Source organism: Microchirus variegatus (genome assembly GCF_963457635.1).
Source record: "Microchirus variegatus genome assembly, chromosome: 2".
In the NCBI taxonomy this organism is placed as follows: Eukaryota; Metazoa; Chordata; class Actinopteri; order Pleuronectiformes; family Soleidae; genus Microchirus; species Microchirus variegatus.
In genome coordinates, this window is record NC_139803.1 from 42,176,215 (window position 1) to 42,193,431 (window position 17,217).

At 39.0% G+C, this 17,217-nt stretch overlaps 2 protein-coding genes across 2 annotated transcripts in view; one reads left to right on the forward strand and one right to left on the reverse strand.

Annotated features, from left to right (window-relative positions):
* pea15 (proliferation and apoptosis adaptor protein 15) overlaps positions 1–11,949 on the forward strand; it is a 53,367-nt gene extending 41,418 nt beyond the window's left edge. The window contains exons 2-4 of the mRNA XM_083910199.1: positions 3,304–3,479; positions 4,825–4,980; positions 5,675–11,949. Coding sequence (XP_083766325.1) covers positions 3,308–3,479; positions 4,825–4,980; positions 5,675–5,739 — 393 coding nt within the window. The 5' untranslated portion in view covers positions 3,304–3,307 and the 3' untranslated portion in view covers positions 5,740–11,949. The remainder of the gene's footprint in view (positions 1–3,303; positions 3,480–4,824; positions 4,981–5,674) is intronic.
* A 1,900-nt stretch (positions 11,950–13,849) lies between these two features.
* Positions 13,850–17,180, reverse strand: mrpl48 (mitochondrial ribosomal protein L48). The gene is made up of 8 exons (XM_083910197.1): positions 17,028–17,180; positions 16,071–16,129; positions 15,819–15,850; positions 15,617–15,702; positions 14,708–14,877; positions 14,500–14,602; positions 14,323–14,412; positions 13,850–14,186 (listed from the first exon to the last, which is right to left on the reverse strand). Exons 1-8 carry the CDS (start codon positions 17,046–17,048, stop codon positions 14,109–14,111), a joined length of 639 nt encoding a protein of 212 aa, XP_083766323.1. The 5' UTR covers positions 17,049–17,180; the 3' UTR covers positions 13,850–14,108.
* Between the last annotated feature and the right edge of the window lie 37 nt (positions 17,181–17,217).

A 17,217-nucleotide genomic window follows, 5' to 3' on the forward strand; every position in this document is an offset into this window, starting at 1 on the left:
AAAAATATGTAAAAATGTATTTTTTAATTAAGGTGGGAACATCAAGTTTCACTGACTCTTATTTATTAATTAATTAATTAATTTATTAATTAATTAATTAATTAATTAATTAATTAATTAATTAATTAATTAATTAATAATAAACCTTTTATTTATGTGTGTGTGTGTATATATACATACATATATAAATATAAATAAAATGTTTATTAATTAATTAATTAATTAATTTAATAATATTAATTTTAAATACACACACATATGAATATATATATACATATATACATATATTTCTTCTTCCAACTTCTCCCTTTTAGGTGGGAATTAAAAATATTGTAATATTAAAATAAATGGTGATGGTTTGGTGAAGTGATTTTCTGAAGTTGCGCTGGTTCATACATTTGTATGTTGAAATATGATTTAATGAGGTTATGGTGACAGTGACAGATGAGACGTTTGTGTGCGAGAGTCGAACTAAACGTAGCTGCATTCATTGTTGGAGTTTTTCTGGTTTTTATTCCACTCCTTTCAACACTAAAGTACACAAAAGCAACGCTGGTCCATTGTGGTGCAAAACAGAGCACACACACACGTTTGTGCAGCTATTCTTATCAGGACTCTGCATTAACTTCCATTCATGTGGACGGACTAAAACAAAGCCTTATCCCTAAATTATAAGAACCACCTTTAGAAATGAGGGTTCTGCCTCATTAGGACCAGGTTTTGGTCGCCAGAAAAAAAAAAAGTCCTAAGGAGGCAACAAATACAAGACGACACACACACACACACACACACACACAGACAGTTGTATCCACTGGCGTTCAGGTTAATATCAGCGCTCTCTCTCCCACGCAGCACAGCTTTGTGTTGATTGAGCAAGTCGCTCTGGTTAGAGGAGATGAATGTGACATTTAAGACTGAATTAACACACACACACACACACACACACACACAGGTTTGTGCAGCTGTACTTATAAGGACTCTGCGCTGACTTCCATTCATTATATCTGATTATATGTATGTGTATATATATATATACACATACATACACACACGTATTTATATACACATATACACACATATATATATATATATATATATATATATATATATGTGTGCTGCTTAGTGCGCCCTCTGGTGGCAGCTGTGGCTAGCACAGACTGGTATATAGGTCACAGGGCACAGCGGCGTGTTCATCTGTGATGACAGTGTGAGGATCAGAGGCAGACAGGAGGGTTTCCGTGCCAGTACCCATGATGCACTGCACCGAGCAGAAGCGATTATGCCAGGGACGAGCAGTGGGGGAGGGGGTAGGGGTCGGGGCAACAATAAATACATACATTAAAGATTAAAGTGCAACAAGCTCGTGTTGCATCGCCGTGTCGCCAATTTTCGCTTAGAGCTGCAGTGTGTGACTTTTGAAAACGTAAACAAACGTTTGTTAAAGTTAGCGTCAAATGAGTTTGTACAATGCTAGCTAATTAGCTAGTTAGCGTTACCGTCACCCATGATACCTCACCTGAACTTAGCTCTTGACCTTTACCCTTAAATATGAAGTAAATGCAGGATGATGTTGTTGCAGGAAGGTAGCTTGTTAGCATTACCGTCACCCATGATACCTCACCTGAACCTTAGCTCCTGACCTTTAGCCTTAAATATAAAATCATAGCAGGATAGTGTTGTTGCAGGAAGGTAGCTAGTTAGCATTACCGTCACCCATGATACCTCACCTGAACTTAGCTCTTGACCTTTACCCTTAAATATAAAGTAAATGCAGAATGGTGTTGTTGCAGGAAGGTAGCTTGTTAGCATTACCATCACCCATGATACCTCACCTGAACCTTAGCTCCTGACCTTTAGCCTTAAATATAAAATCATAGCAGGATAGTGTTGTTGCAGGAAGTTAGCTTGTTAGCATTACCGTCACCCATGAAGCCTAGCCTGAACCTTAGCTCCTGACCTTTACCCTTAAATATAAAGTAAATGCAGGATGTTGTTGTTGCAGGAAGGTAGCTTGTTAGCATTACCGTCACCCATACCGTAGCTCCTGACCTTTACCCTTAAATATAAATTCATAGCAGGATAGTGTTGTTGCAGGAAGGTAACTTGTTAGCATTACCGTCACCCATGATGCCAAACCTGAACCTTAGCTCCTGACCTTTACCCTTAAATATAAAGTAAATGCAGGATGTTGTTGTTGCAGGAAGGTAGCTAGTTAGCATTACCGTCTCCCATGATAGCTCACCTGAACCTTAGCTCCTGACCTTTAGCCTTAAATATAAAATCATAGCAGGATGATGTTGTTGCAGGAAGGTAGCTAGTTAGCATTACCGTCACCCTTGATAGCTCACCTGAACCTTAGCTCCTGACCTTTACCCTTAAATATAAAGTAAATGCAGGATGTTGTTGTTGCAGGAAGGTAGCTAGTTAGCTTTTGCGTCACCCATGATGCCTAACCTGAACCTTAGCTCTTGACCTTTACCCTTAAATATAAAATCATAGCAGGATAGTGTTGTTGCAGGAAGGTAGCTAGTTAGCATTACCGTCACCTATGATACCTCACCTGAACTTAGCTCTTGACCTTTACCCTTAAATATAAAGTAAATGCAGAATGGTGTTGTTGCGGGAAGGTAGCTAGTTAGCATTACCGTCACCTATGATACCTCACCTGAACTTAGCTCTTGACCTTTACCCTTAGATCTTAAGTAAACGCAGGATGATGTTGTTGCAGGAAGGTAGCTAGTTAGCATTACCGTCACCCATAACACCTCACCTGAACCTTGTAGGTTCAGTGTTTACTTATATTTGTTTGCTAACACATGGAGGGAACAGAGGTTCTAGTTCATTCTTCTCGTCTGTTGACTCCCGTTACTCAAACATGAATCAACAGTGAGTCGGGGACTATTTTCAGCCGTGGATTAAAACATATTTAATGCTCCAGTGACTTTTTACAGCACGGAAACAAACTGCAGTGTTTGTGTCGTCGTCGGTACAAATTGACGAACGAGGTTCTAATGAGGTTAAATCAGGCGTCGACGGCACTGTGGGAACAACAGTTCACAGGTGTTTTAGTGCTTTTACACGAGATTTCAAGAAAAAGACGCAGAAAATATCGAGTGGTTTTTACTTTTCCATCCCACTCTGACAGCATGCTATTGTCATTAGTAAGGATTTCTGAGCTGTTTTCCATCACAGAGTGTGGGAAGCATCAGTGGGCTGTTTTCGGTACACTGAATTATTTTCTCTTGCCTCCCTCCGACCAACCCTCGCTACTTGACTAATCGGTGCGTCTGTTTTCCTTACCAGAACCATGGCGGAGTACAGCTCTCTGCTCAGCGACCTGTCTGAAAACATCACCAACGAGGACCTGGAGCAGCTCAAGTCGGCCTGCAAGGAGGACATCCCCGAGGACCAGAGCAACAACATCACCTCGTCCAAGGAGTGGTTCAGCTACCTGGAGAAGAACGACAAGTTGGCCCACGGTGAGACTCAAAGAATGTTCTTGCAGTGATTCCGAAAAGCCTGGCTTGGGTTAGGTCGATTGGACACTCTAGATCAGGGGTTCTCAAAGTTTTGATACCTGAGGGCCAATTTAGGAACCCAACATTGGACTGAGGGCCGCCAAAGGGGGAAAAAAAGGAAAAAAACTGTAAGAAATCCCATTTGTAATAACTATGGCGTCCAAAAATTGACAAAACTGACATACTATACTACATTTGGGGGGAAAAGTTTTTGGTCCCAAATTTGAAAAAAAAATTCAAAAAACATTTGGTCCAAAATTTGACAAAATGTCATACCATACTATGTCATTCAAAATGTTAAAATTCTTTGGGAAAAAAGTTTTTGGTCCAAAATTTGAAAAAAAAATTCTAAAAACATTTGGTCCAAAATTTGAAAAAAAAATTCAAAAAACATTTGGTCCAAAATTTGACAAAATGTCAAATTTTGAATACTATGTCATTCAAAATGTTACAATTTTTTAGGAAAAAAGTTTTTGGTCCAAAATTTGAAAAAAAAAATTCAGAAAACATTTAGTCCAAAATTTGACAAGATGTCAAATTTTTGAATACTATGTCATTCAAAATTTTACAATTTTTTAGGAAAAAAGTTTTTGGTCCAAAATTTGAAAAAAAAATTCTAAAAACATTTGGTCCAAAATTTGAAATTTTTTTTCAAAAAACATTTGGTCCAAAATTTGACAAAATGTCATACCATACTATGTCATTCAAAATTTTACAATTTTTTGGGAAAAAAGTTTTTGGTCCAAAATTTAACAAAAACGTTGTGCGATACTATGTCGTCCCAAATTAAAAAAAAAAATTCCAAAAAAAATTTGGTCCAAAATTTGACAAAAATGTCATACTATACTATGTCGTCCAAAATGTGAACATTTTCTGGGGGAAAATTTAAATGACAAAATTTGACAAAAATGTCATACTATACTGTGTCACTATGTCGTCCAAAATTTGATGACATAGTAAATACAGTTGTACAGTTTACACTTATTGGTCTGTATCCAGTAATGTCCAATAAACATTTAACAAGCTTAGTAGCTCCTGGATTAAAACTATCAACTGTCATTCATTGCGGGCCGCCAGAAATGTTTCTGCGGGGCCGCCATTGGCCCGCGGGCCGCACTTTGAGAACCAATGCTCTAGATTGACAGTAGGTGTGAATGTGAGAATGAGGGTTAGGGTTAGCTGTAAATCAGCTGGGATTGGCACCAGCGCTTATCCGCAACCCTCAAAGATGGTAGAAGATGGATGTTCTGGAGCGTCTTTGAGTTTATCCTGACGAGAACGCCCCCCTTCCTCTAAACCCTCGCAGATAACCTGTCGTACATCGAGCACATCTTCGAGATCTCGCGGCGACCGGACCTGCTGACGCGGGTGATCGAGTACCGCACCACCGTGCTCAAGATCTCCGAGGACGACGAGATCGACACCAAACTCACGCGCATCCCCTCGGCCAAGAAATACAAAGGTAACGCGCTTTTTTTTTTTTTTTTTTTTTTTAAACGTGCATCTGTAGACATTAGGGGGCGCCGGACAGTTGGTAGAGCTAGCGCCACCAAGGCTCATAGGGTTCCGGGTTTGATTCTACAAACTAGTGACGGTCAATGCAGTTGTTTTCATGGTAATTGAATCATTAGAATCAGTCCGGGTACTAAAAAAAAAACTGAAAACAGTGCTAGAACGGCTAGCGCCATCTCTAATAAAAGGCAGAAATACCCCCAAAATATCCCCAAAAATAATAAAAAATCTGTGTAATCCGAGCTCTCATTGGTGGTTACTGAACATTTGATGTGGAAGAAGTTGCTTCCTGGTTCTCCAGCTCAAGTCCTGAACAAGCCTGCCCTCTGGTGGCTAAACAGAAAACTGTATGTAATACAGAAAGCATTGGGTTTTCTTTTCCAGTTTTTGAAACCTGTGCAATCAAGAGTTGTAATGTTTTTTTTAACGGCGTTTACAAAAACGGTGAAGCACTAACGTTAATTTCTGACTAAAATATGTAAACTTAGTCATTCGTCGCGTTACATCGATAAGTCGTATAAATGAGAAAAAAAAAAAAATCAATGCAACATTTTCTGATGTATTTCTCTTTCTTTTTGTCTTTGTCTCTTTTTTTATGCTCCTCGTCCAACAAACAACAACAACAACAACAACAACAAAAAAAGACATCATCCGCCAGCCCTCTGAAGATGAGATCATCAAGTTGGCTCCGCCCCCTAAGAAGGTGTGAGGTCGTGACCCCGCCCCTCGCAGCCGTGACCTTTTCAACTTGATTTCTTCACTCCTGGCGTTCTGATCGACCAACCCCACACACACACACACACACACACACACTTCCCTGCGCTAACACACACCACACTAGCACAGGAGCTAGCCACCTACCTACGGACCAACCAATCAGATTGTAGCGACGCGGCCTCTTCTCAAGCTGAAGGAAGACGGGAAGACGCAAAAAAAAAAGACAATACAAACAAGAAGAAGAAGAAATCTGGGAAAATGGGTCAGTTTGTGAAAAAGAGAACGATTTAAACGCTCGGCTCGATCCGTGACGACGACGCGTTTAAGCGCGAGTGCGTTTTTGTGTGTCGAGGCCGTTTTTACGGTCAAAACAAAACAACAATGAAACGGCAAAAAAGTTTCAGAAAACAAGCTAACGGGTAAACAAATTTAGATGTGTACTTACAACCCCACGACTAACGCGATTCAGCGGTTTTTTCCTTTTCTTTGAAATCAAAACGTCGGAATAAGACGGTCAAAACGCGACGCTAATCTCTCACGCTCATTTCTACCACCTACGTTAGCATATTGCTACATATTTGTTCAGGTGCGTTCGTAAATGACAAAAGGAAAAGCTCAGTATTTAGGGAAATATGCAAACTACTACAGCTAAACTCAAGCTAGCTGGAGGCTAGCTTTAGCATAGCCTGTGTTTTGTCATAATTTGCTTTTTGTACGTATTCAATAACTAAATAATAGGTGTATTGTGTTGATTGTTGAGCTTTTGATGGAGTCGGGCTGTTTCCTGTCTCTGCGTTTAGCTACACTTTAGCTAACTCTGAGCTAACTATTTCCCCAAATGTTTAGCTTTTCCTTCAAAGCCCGCGTCGTTTAGAAAAACAGTACCGTCGTCACGTTGCCATAAATACCGTGTATATGAAACAAAATTGACAAGAAAAGTCGCTATATATTTCTTGGCTAGCCGCTCTGTACGCGTTCCCTTTACTCTAGATAATTATATCTGTTCACAGAGCAAAACATATTTTAGAGGAAGATATTTAAAAGTCAATTTTCATAGGAGAAGCCAATATTTGCCTTTTAGCTGTTTAGCTTATAGCCATCGCGAGAGTTATTTAAAGAAAACACTTAGCTGGAAATGTTACAGCAGTGAAAACGACGGACACTTCCTTTAGTGTGGAAGTGTGGAAAACTGCTCATACATGTAAATACACATATAATATATTAAATACAATACGGCAGAAATAATATATTATACCTGCGTTTCCACAGCTAGTTTTCACCGTACGTCCAGTTTCACCCGTTCATCTGCTGAACGTAAAAAAGTATATTTTGAGAGAATATATCCAGTGTTATATTTAGAGCGAACAAAGTAAGAGACAAATACTAACACTTATTTAACCCTTATTTTTTTTTTTAGTATTATTATTATTGTTGCCAATTCATTTGTTGCACAGAAAATAACCAAGTGTGCGGTTTTAGGAAATTTTAATTAAAAAAGGGCAGAACAAGATTAAAAAAATATATATATTAAAAAACAGAGAAATACGTGTTGAGGTAAACATCGATATCCGCCACGAACCATCACATTAGCGATAGCAAGACTGTTGAAACTAAGCTAATAACTACTCTTTCAAACACTGTGTCTCTCTTTTCCCCACAATGAAGCCTTAGCATACGCCGTGTTAACATCCCTAAAAAATAAAATACACACACACACACGTGTCAACTCGCTTATAAAAGAGATCGTTGATGCTTTTATTTTGAAATTAGCTCCCGCTTTCTGTGAATTTCTATGGGCCCGTTATATGGGACGAAAAAGGATTAATCCTTTCACGTTCTAAAACCCAGTGCCAACGACTAAGACTTTTACTTCGATCGCAGTCGCTGTGATCCGTTCTTCTTGTATTTGTATCGCTTGCCGCTTATCGTCGTGTTGGACCGATTTGTATCCTATGCATTTACAAAGAAAGTCTGTACGAAGAAAAAAACTGTAACGAATCCTCCCAACAAATCGACGTAAGAGCTCTTTAAATCGTGAAAAGACGGGGGTGGTTTTTGTTAGTAAGGTTCCGGAGCGTTTCGGGAGAAGAAATAAATGCTAACGTCTTTGACCAACGATACTGTACAAACTCGTGTTTGCTAGCCAAGTCTTTATGCAACTAAATCACGGAATAGACCTTTAATGCCTGGACACGCGTGTGTGTCGCGGTTAAGCAGTTTAGCAGACGACGGACATGTATATTCGCATAAAACGCCAAGTTCACGCAAGAGCAGACAAACATTTTTTTTTATTATTGTGCCGTCAAAAGGAGCGGTCAACGCTTACGCTCACGTTTCCATCATGGTACGGTTCGGTTCGGTACAGTTACGGGAACGGTAAAGCCCTGGGTCAGGCTAGCGCGCAACAACAACAACAAACGGCTATATCGATTTTTGCCTCGACTTCAATGGGATATTTACACCGATAGCCCAATCAGCTAACAGGTTAAAACAAAACAAACGCTAAGTTTTTAGGGTTAAGGTGAGCAAAGCTACCACCTACTTTAGCATATTGCTACATATTTGTTCAAGTGTGTTTGTAAATGACAAAAGGAAAAGTTCAGTATTTAGGGAAATATGCAAATGTACCGTCGCACCGCAACTAAAAACAAACTAATGCTAAACTCAAGCTAGCTGGAGGCGAGCTTTAGCATAAATACTGGAGCCAAGGTTAACGACTAGCCTGTGTTTTGTTATAATTTACTTTCTGTACGTATTAAATAACTAAAAGGAAGATGTTTAAAAGTCAGTTTTCATAGGAGAAGCCAAAATTTGCCTTTAGCCATTTAGCGATCTAGCTCCAGCCTCAACTTGGCATACTATTTTACACTGCTACCCAAAGGTAAGGGTGCCAGAAACAGCAACAACAACATTTTGGTAACAAATCCTAATGGGAAAAATAATACGTACCAATCCGTACCGAACTAAACCGCTCCACTTGGTGGAAACACGACTTTAAATATTTAAAATTTGAACCTGTACTGTTTAATATTTGAGTTTTTAGCCACAGCAAAGGTTAGCATCTTAGCATATTTTGCCGCAACGCCAACTAGAGACAGATTCGAGATGTTTTCAGACGGATTATTGATTATTGATTATTGACAGCGACAGCCAGACCCCTAAGTGAAGCGGTAGCTGCACTCCTTAACCTTAAATCCACCAGATTAAGAGACTGGGACCTGAACCGAGAGCATTTTGTCAGGAAACAGGGAGGCAGACGTACTCACTGCTATGACCTGTGGGTAATGGTCTTTGTTAAAATGATCGCAAAAAATAGCCACTGAGCGAATTCCAGTCGAGAGCTGCGTTATATCGACAAACCAAAAGACAGGTTTTTTTTTATGTTAGCATGCATTTTTCCATTGGGGCTGCAAATATTCTTCAATTAATCAATAACTAAAATTAACCGTGAATTCTTTTTCATAGCCCATTAACAATTTTGACTGTTTTTTTTTGTTTGTTTATAATTATAACTAGCTTTCTGCTTTTTCAGTTTCTTAAATGTGAATATTTTCTGCAAGCTAAATAGCAAATAGAGCTCTAGCCTGCTGGAGTTAGCCAATACTGCTAAAGAACCTAGCCAACTAAACAAAGAGCAATTTGGTGTTCTGAAGCTATTGTTAGTTGCTAACTTGGGGCTGCGGGTGGCATAGTTAGCATAGCGGATTTAGCTCATACCCATCAGTTAGCCCACAAAATAAATGAAGAGCATATTACAAACAAAGCCTCTACTCAGTTGAATCACTTTGGCTAACTCAAACTGCTCTGCTAACATGAGCTAACAAGCTAAATTGACACTTGCTGAGTGTTCTAGCTTAAGAATATGTTTCTTTGCTCCTCTTAACCAAGAAATCACATTTTGGACCAAACAAGTACTCGATTAATCATAAAAAAAAATAATAATCGTGAGTTGCAGCCCTAGCTTCCGTGATATTAGCGCAGGGGTACATTTGGACCACTTTAATTTTCTCTTCTTCTTTTTTTGATTTGAAGTGCTTTTTCTTAATATATATAAATAGCAACTTGTGAATTTAGACGTATGCGATCAAGTGACTTTATTTTTTCCCATTTTAATTTTCTCTATTTACGTTCAGTAGGCGATTGACTCACGTTAGCAACCGCGCGGTAGTTTGTCACTATATCGAGCGCCAATTTCCGTAGCTGAAAAAAATTAATAAATAATATAAATAAATAACGTTAATTTATGTTATTCTAAATCCTGATCCATGTGCCACCAGGCATTTGCGTTGCTTAGCATTTTCTTCTGTAGCCACTGGCACGTAATAATAATAATAATATATCAACATATCACTCACCAATGATGTCAGAATTTGGATTTCCATGTGCCGAGTACATATCAAACTTAGTAAATGCTGCGAAGTATAAACCTAGTTAAGAAAAGGAATATTTATATACTGTATGTATTTATGGTGAATACCTGATTAAAACCAATACGTGGGCGTGGCTACTGTCGATGAAACGAAGAGGCGGAGCTTGTGAAGTGTATAAAGCTAACGGTCAATTCAAATTCAAATAAGAGTGTTGTTGTCCCTTAAGGAGAAGACTGTTGTTTTTTTCATTTATTCGGTTGTAAATATGTATTTTTTGACTCTTGTTTTTTTGTTTTGAAATTGATTAATTTATTTAATGCACATGTATTGTTGTTTTTGCGTATTCCTGGAGTTTGTTTTACTAACTGGAGACAAATCGATGGGATGAAAAAAAAAAGACAAAAAAAACAAACACGTCTGTGCTTCTGTCAAATGTGAAGCAGAGCAAATATCGACTTTTTTCTATTTCACGTTTCATTTATGTTTCGCTGTTCTGGCTTTGGGTGGTTACTTTACGACCTAAAAGGACAAAAAAAAAAATTGTATTAACTGGTATATAACATTATGTTTTATTACTGTGTTGTGTTTGAGCAGACGTGTCGTGGTCACTGCTTGTAAAATGAGTTTATATTTAGAGAGTTTCCAAATCGTGACAAACGCGGTCAATAATCACTATCTGCCCTTTTGTTTGTTTGTTTGTTTATCTGTTTGTACGATAACGCGTTGTGTTGGCGCCAAGAGCAGGAAGTTTAATCGGTCAAATTCAGAAAATGCTCATCTGAATAATAATAATAATAATAATAAGCAGTCGCTCTAGTTTTATATGGAAGTCCTAAAGTGTTCAATATTAAACAAATTATCGTTAAAAAACAATAACATGGATAAATAACAGTGAAAACAGGAGTTAAATATGTAATTCTGCACTTATAACTGTTAAATAGTGTTTTATTTAGCTTAACAGGGTTTGAAATGCTACCTTGCTTGCTAGCTTAATAGCAAATAGAGCTCTAGCCTACTGGTGTTAGCCAATAGTGCTAAAGAATGCAGCTAGCTAAATGAAGAGCACTGTGTAACCACAGCTTTTTTTGAATTCTGTCAATTTGGTGTTCTGAAGCTATTGCTAGTTGCCAACTTGGGCCTGCAAGTGGCTACAACACCATTTTAGCATAATGGATTTAGCTAATACCCATCAGTTAGCCAACAAAATAAATGAGGAGCATATTACAGACAAAGCCTCAACTCGGTTGAATCACTTTGGCTAACTCAAACTGCTCTGCTAACATGAGCTAACAAGCTAAATTGACACTTGCCCAGTGTTCTAGCTTAAGAAAATCAAATACGGCTAACTCAAATGCGTTTATCAAAACATAATTCACTATTTATGTATTTAATATTGAACAATTGAGGCACCATAGATGTACTTGCTATTTTTTTTATTTTCAAAATAAGGTGTTTAGCGAACGGTTAGAGGTAGAGCAGGGATGAAGCGAAAAGGTAAAGAGAGAAGAGCGTCGCGTAGAGAAGTGAAAGTAGAGAAGTTTGTAGCTGTGAAAAGTTAAAGACGGAGGAGAATAAAACGGGTTTACATCGACGCAGTGAAAACACGGCGCGGCGGCGAGTTAGCATCGTTTTGAATGTGGCGAGCCTTGCACAAGAATGCTGTACAATGAGATGTGATTTAAAAAGGTATAACGCGGTGTGTTACTGTTACGAATGCTGAACGTCTGAACGGTCGTATCGAGTTAAGTTACATCAAACTGGGAGTTATTGTCAATGATTTTTGAAACCACACCTTCTTAAATTTAGCTGCATAGCATAAATAAAGTGTATTTCCTTTTGGTTCTGGCAAATAAAGTTTACATTTCATGCAAAAACAAGAGTTACAGCATTGAGCTTCTGTCGCGCTCGACTTTTAGCAATGTATTATTGTTTGTTGGGAACAATCTGCATTTCTGATATTCATGTTTGTGGCTATGTCGCATCAATTTCCCGACAGACGCGTTTCTTACGATAACTAATTTGGAGTTATCGTAAAGACATTCCTGTCGTCGTTGGTGTTTCGGAGTAGTAGCTATCACTATGACAGGGCAGTACTTGAAAAAGTAAATCAATTGTTAGTCAATCTAAATCGGTGTTACTTTGGTGTTCTGCTAACAAGCTAAATTTCTTAGTAGCTAGGTTTTAAATAAAATATATATATACTATATATTTTTTTTAATGGCCTGTGATTGGCTGGAAGTGCATTTTAAAAATGGATTCAGTTGAACAGGGCCTGGTGCTACCTGCTACCTTGGAGCTAGCCCACTGAATTTAACAAATACTGCTAAAGAACCCGAACCCAACCTCATTTGTTAGATAATCAACTAAATGAAGAGCAATTTGTAACCATTTGTAAACCCGGCTAGTGTCAATTTGGTGTTCTGCTAAAAAGCCAACAGGCTAAATTTGTAAGTAGCTAGGTTTTAAAATAAAAAATAAAAAGGCCTGTGAATGGCTGGAAGAGCATTTTTTTTTTTAAATGGTTTCAGTTGTACAGGGCCTGACATGCTACCTTGCTAACAGGGAGCTAGCCCACCGATTTAGCAAATACTGCGAAAGAACCCGAACCCAACCTAATTTGTTAGCTAATCAACTAAATGAAGAGCAATTTGTAACCATTTGTAAACCAGGTAAGTGTCCATTTGGTGTTCTGCTAACAAGCTAACAGGCTAAATTTGTAAGTAGCTAGGTTTAAAAAGAAAATGGCCTGTGATTTGCTGGAAGAGCCTTTTAAAAAATGGATTCAGTTGAACAGGGCCTGACATGCTACCTCGCTAAAGGGGAGCTAGCCCATTGTATTTAGCGAATACTGCTAAAGAACCCGAACCCAACCTCGTTTTTTTAGCTAATCAACTAAGTGAAGAGCAATTTGTAACCATTTGTAAACCAGGTAAGTGTCAATTTGGTTTTCTGCGAACAAGCTTAATTTGTTAGTAGCTAGGTTTTAAAAAAAATAATATTTTTTAAAAAAAATGGCCTGTAATTGGCTGGAAGTGCATTTTAAAAATGGATTCAGTTGAACAGGGCCTGACATGCTACCTGCTACCTTGGAGCTAGCCCACTGTATTTAGCGAATACTGCGAAAGAACACAAACCCAACCTCATTTTTTAGCTAATCAACTAAATGAAGAGCAATTTGTAACCGTTTGTAAACCAGGTTAGTGTCAATTTGGTCTTCTGCTAACAAGCCAACAGGCTTAATTTGTTAGTTGCTTAAAATAACTTTAATTTAAATTTGCAGGTGTAGCAAATCGGCTCAATTGCATCCCCTAATTGAAAGTTTGATTTAATTCAGCTTTTTCTTCAATCGAAGCCTTTAAGAAAGTCAAATTCTCACAAAACTTGGTACAGATTTAAAAAAATAATAAGACCTTAAGTTTGATACTTCACTCAGACTTTGGTGTGAGGCCCGCCCCCCTCTGGAATTCTGGGCTCCCGTCACCACGTGGTTGCTCCAATACTCATGAAATCCAGCGATCCACATTGAAGACTCTCAAAAGTGCTCCAACCGCAGCTGATTCTAATAAATGGCTCGTTATCAGGTTTTCTGCAGATCATTCGAATCAGGTGTGAACGATTCTCCAGGACCAGGATCGAGAAACCCTGAACACTCGCGTCATTGTTTTGGAAAAATAAAGGTTTCCCACAACCCCACAGAAAGTCATTTTGTGACTCTTTGAAAAACAAAAAGTGTGTGTGAAGTGCATTTTATTTGGATTTGGGTTAATGTTTTTTCTGCACAAAGAAAACTATACAATTCAGATCGAGTCAGTCAGTGAATACGCCGATGATCGTCTGCTGTACAGCACAGCATTCGCCCTGAGGAACGCCGGGGAATAAATAACCAAAACGAAAGCGGTCGGCCTCGATGTTGACATTTAAAAACATCTCAACGTCACGTTTTCGTTTTGGCGAAAGCGAAGTTTTCAAACTCTTCTCACATTTTTTTTTTTTAGTACTTCATCTGAGACATCAACTCCCGCAGCGCCGGACGCTCCTTGAACCGGGCTTTGAAATCCTCCTCCGTGTGCTGGGGAGGGAAAAAAATCACGAGTGAGTTACGGCACAGATGGAATATTTACAGTCAAAATCGTAGATATAAACCGATCGACGCTTTTCCATCGTACAGTTTCGAGCCGCGACTCGAATGTCAGGCGCTAACTCACTTCTTTCACAGAAAGTTTAACTCCCTCCGGTTGATTCTTCAAAACCACGTCCATGAGCACGGGACATAGCGTCGTGTCCAGGCTTCTCAGCTACGCAAACGCATGAAACATAGAAAGAAAATGTTTTTGTTCCTCTTAATTAAACTTAATTAAATAAGTGAAAACACGTTTTTTTACCTGGACGACGCGCTCGTGCGTCGTTAGCACGGCGTCGGCGTACATCTTGGTGCCCTTCTCTTGCATTAGCATGACCTCCGTGGTTTTGGTCGGCAAAGCGTAGCTACGCGCGGGAAGAAAAATCACAAGATTGTTACGTGAGAAAATCACAAACACCGTTGTTCGGTAACGGGACATTTAAAAAAAAAAAAAAAAAACGTCTCCTCACCACACTTCCACTTTGACGTCCAGTCGGTTGCACAGGCCGTGGACGTATTGCGCGTAGCGCTCCACCAGCGACATGTCGTAACCCGACACCTGCACGTTCAGCGTTCCGTAAGACGAGTCCGTCGCCGCGACGATCGGTTTCATCAGGAAGCGATCTTTCCTTTTCCTTTTCTGAAAAAAAACCACAAAAACAAACAAGATTTTTAGACCTTTTGTCTTGCAGTGAAGGTTCTGAGTAGCACTGGGTACGCTAACATTAGCGCATGGCGCGTTTCCATGACGACTGAGCGAAAAAAGACGCCCCGTGACGTCGCGTTTACGTGCCGCGGCACCGTTTACCAGTTGGCTCCATTAGATGCGTTAGCTCCTTTAGCATCGTTAGCGCGCCGACAGCTCATTCTGCCCACGTTTGTTTTCACACACACTTTCGCTATTGGGCTGCTACAATTATTCGATTGATTAAAACAAGCACTTTCTGATTTTTATTTTTATTTTTAGCCTCTTACGCGTGAATATGTTCTGGTTTCCTCGCGCCGTATAGCTAAAAAAAATCATTAAAATCAAATAATGCCCGTTAGCCCGTATGCAATAAAGCTCCGTTAGCTGCATTAGCTCCTCTTAGCGCCGGTTAGCGTGCCTACGGAGGAACCGGAGCGGTCTGTTTATTAAAAGGAAAAGAGCAGCGCTAACAAATAACTAGCGTAGCTGTGTACTGCGTACACTTTTTAAAGTTTAGCGTTACTTTAGAGACTCATTTCAAGTCACGTAAAACATTAACGTGCGCCAACGTTGGCGCCGTTTACCGCCGCTAACGTGCCCAGCACGTAAATCCAGAGTTTTAGCGGCATTTTACTGGGAAAAGTTCCTGAACACTTCACAACAAAGGCACACTCGGGCGTCAGAGTCTTACCACTTTCCTCTTCAGCATATATTTCCACCTGCCGATGTCGTGGGTCGGCATACTGTTATGTTGTCTTTCGTTTACGAATGCTGCGCCTGAAAACAACAACAACAAATACTACTGTCCATCAACACGCTCATCGTAAAACACACAAATACGTGCGCAGGTACGACATATTAAAACACACAACTGTGTGTGTGTGTGTACGTACCCCACGCAGGACACCGGACTGAAGGCGCTGCCCTTTTGAATCAAACGGTCACAAAAAGAGACAATTTATCACGTCGTTATTCCGTTAAATCAAATATTCTCTACTATCACCACAGGGGGGCGATGCAGACTCCATATTGTGCCATTGAAAATGTTTTATTTAATCTTTATTCTGCGAGGAAATCGCAGATTAAAAAGCTCTTTTGTAAGCGAAACCTAAAACCAAGAGTTACTGCTTATACTTAAGACTCACCTGCATACAGGAAGTGCTTGGCTGAACACAAGCGCCTGCTGCGCGAGAGACGCCTGCAACTGAACACAGAGGGAACGACGTCAAAATGTTGCGTTTGATACAACAGAGCAACTTTACAAACAATATCTACGTATATTGTTCACTATTATTAATTATAAATATAATTATAAACATTAAAATGCATTAAAAGTCTTCTCTTTATGCTTTTTCTATCAAATAAATAATCTATAGAAGGATTTATAGTATTCCCTTAGACTTCATAAGTGAAATATCGCGATACTTTGAGACGCCTAATTTGCATAATTTTTTATCATATATTTAAAATCTGATCACACAAATTTAAATTTAACTTTTAGTGGATTAGCATTAAAAAAAAAATTCACATTTTAGTCCACTAGATGGTGCCAAATGCTCACTCTCACACGAGCTGTTGTGTGCGAGTATATCACAATGTATGATTTCACAAATACTCACTATTTTCCTGGCAATATTGTAGTAAATATCGTATTATGACTTAAATATCGTGATAATATCGCACCGCGGTGCCCCTGGCGATCCCCACCCACAATTCACCGACTAACAATTTGACAAAAGAGGGAAAGAACGAGGAATACGAACGTATTTAATGTTTTTGTTGCCTATTGTGAGGAATTCTTAATAATTATTTCACAGTAGTTAATCGTGTGTATCGTTGTTTAACGTAGAACAAGATTTAACCGTTCATTTTCCTCGACATTTGTACAGTAAAACAGACTGTTACTTGGTGAAATTGAAGCAATTACTGTTTTTGCAATAAAATATATTAAAAACCTTATAATAAATACGTTAAAAATGAACAATTTTAAGCCGCTGGTTAAACTATAAAACACTAAAGTGACAGAAAGTGTGTTCGCTAAAGCTTGACCTCTGTTAACGCAAACATTTAGCGAAAAACATACAAAAAAATAAAATTCTCACCTTTCGAAAGACGAAATTCATCGCTACGCTTCTCCGTGTCTTTATCCGGTGAAATAATCACACTATATTGTGCGTTTGAGCACAAAACACTCGCGTATTTACATGTAAATTAGGAGATAAACATAAAACACATGCAGCTGCTGCTAGCGCTGCTAACACCGGAAGGCAGCGCTCACAGGAAACCTGTCCG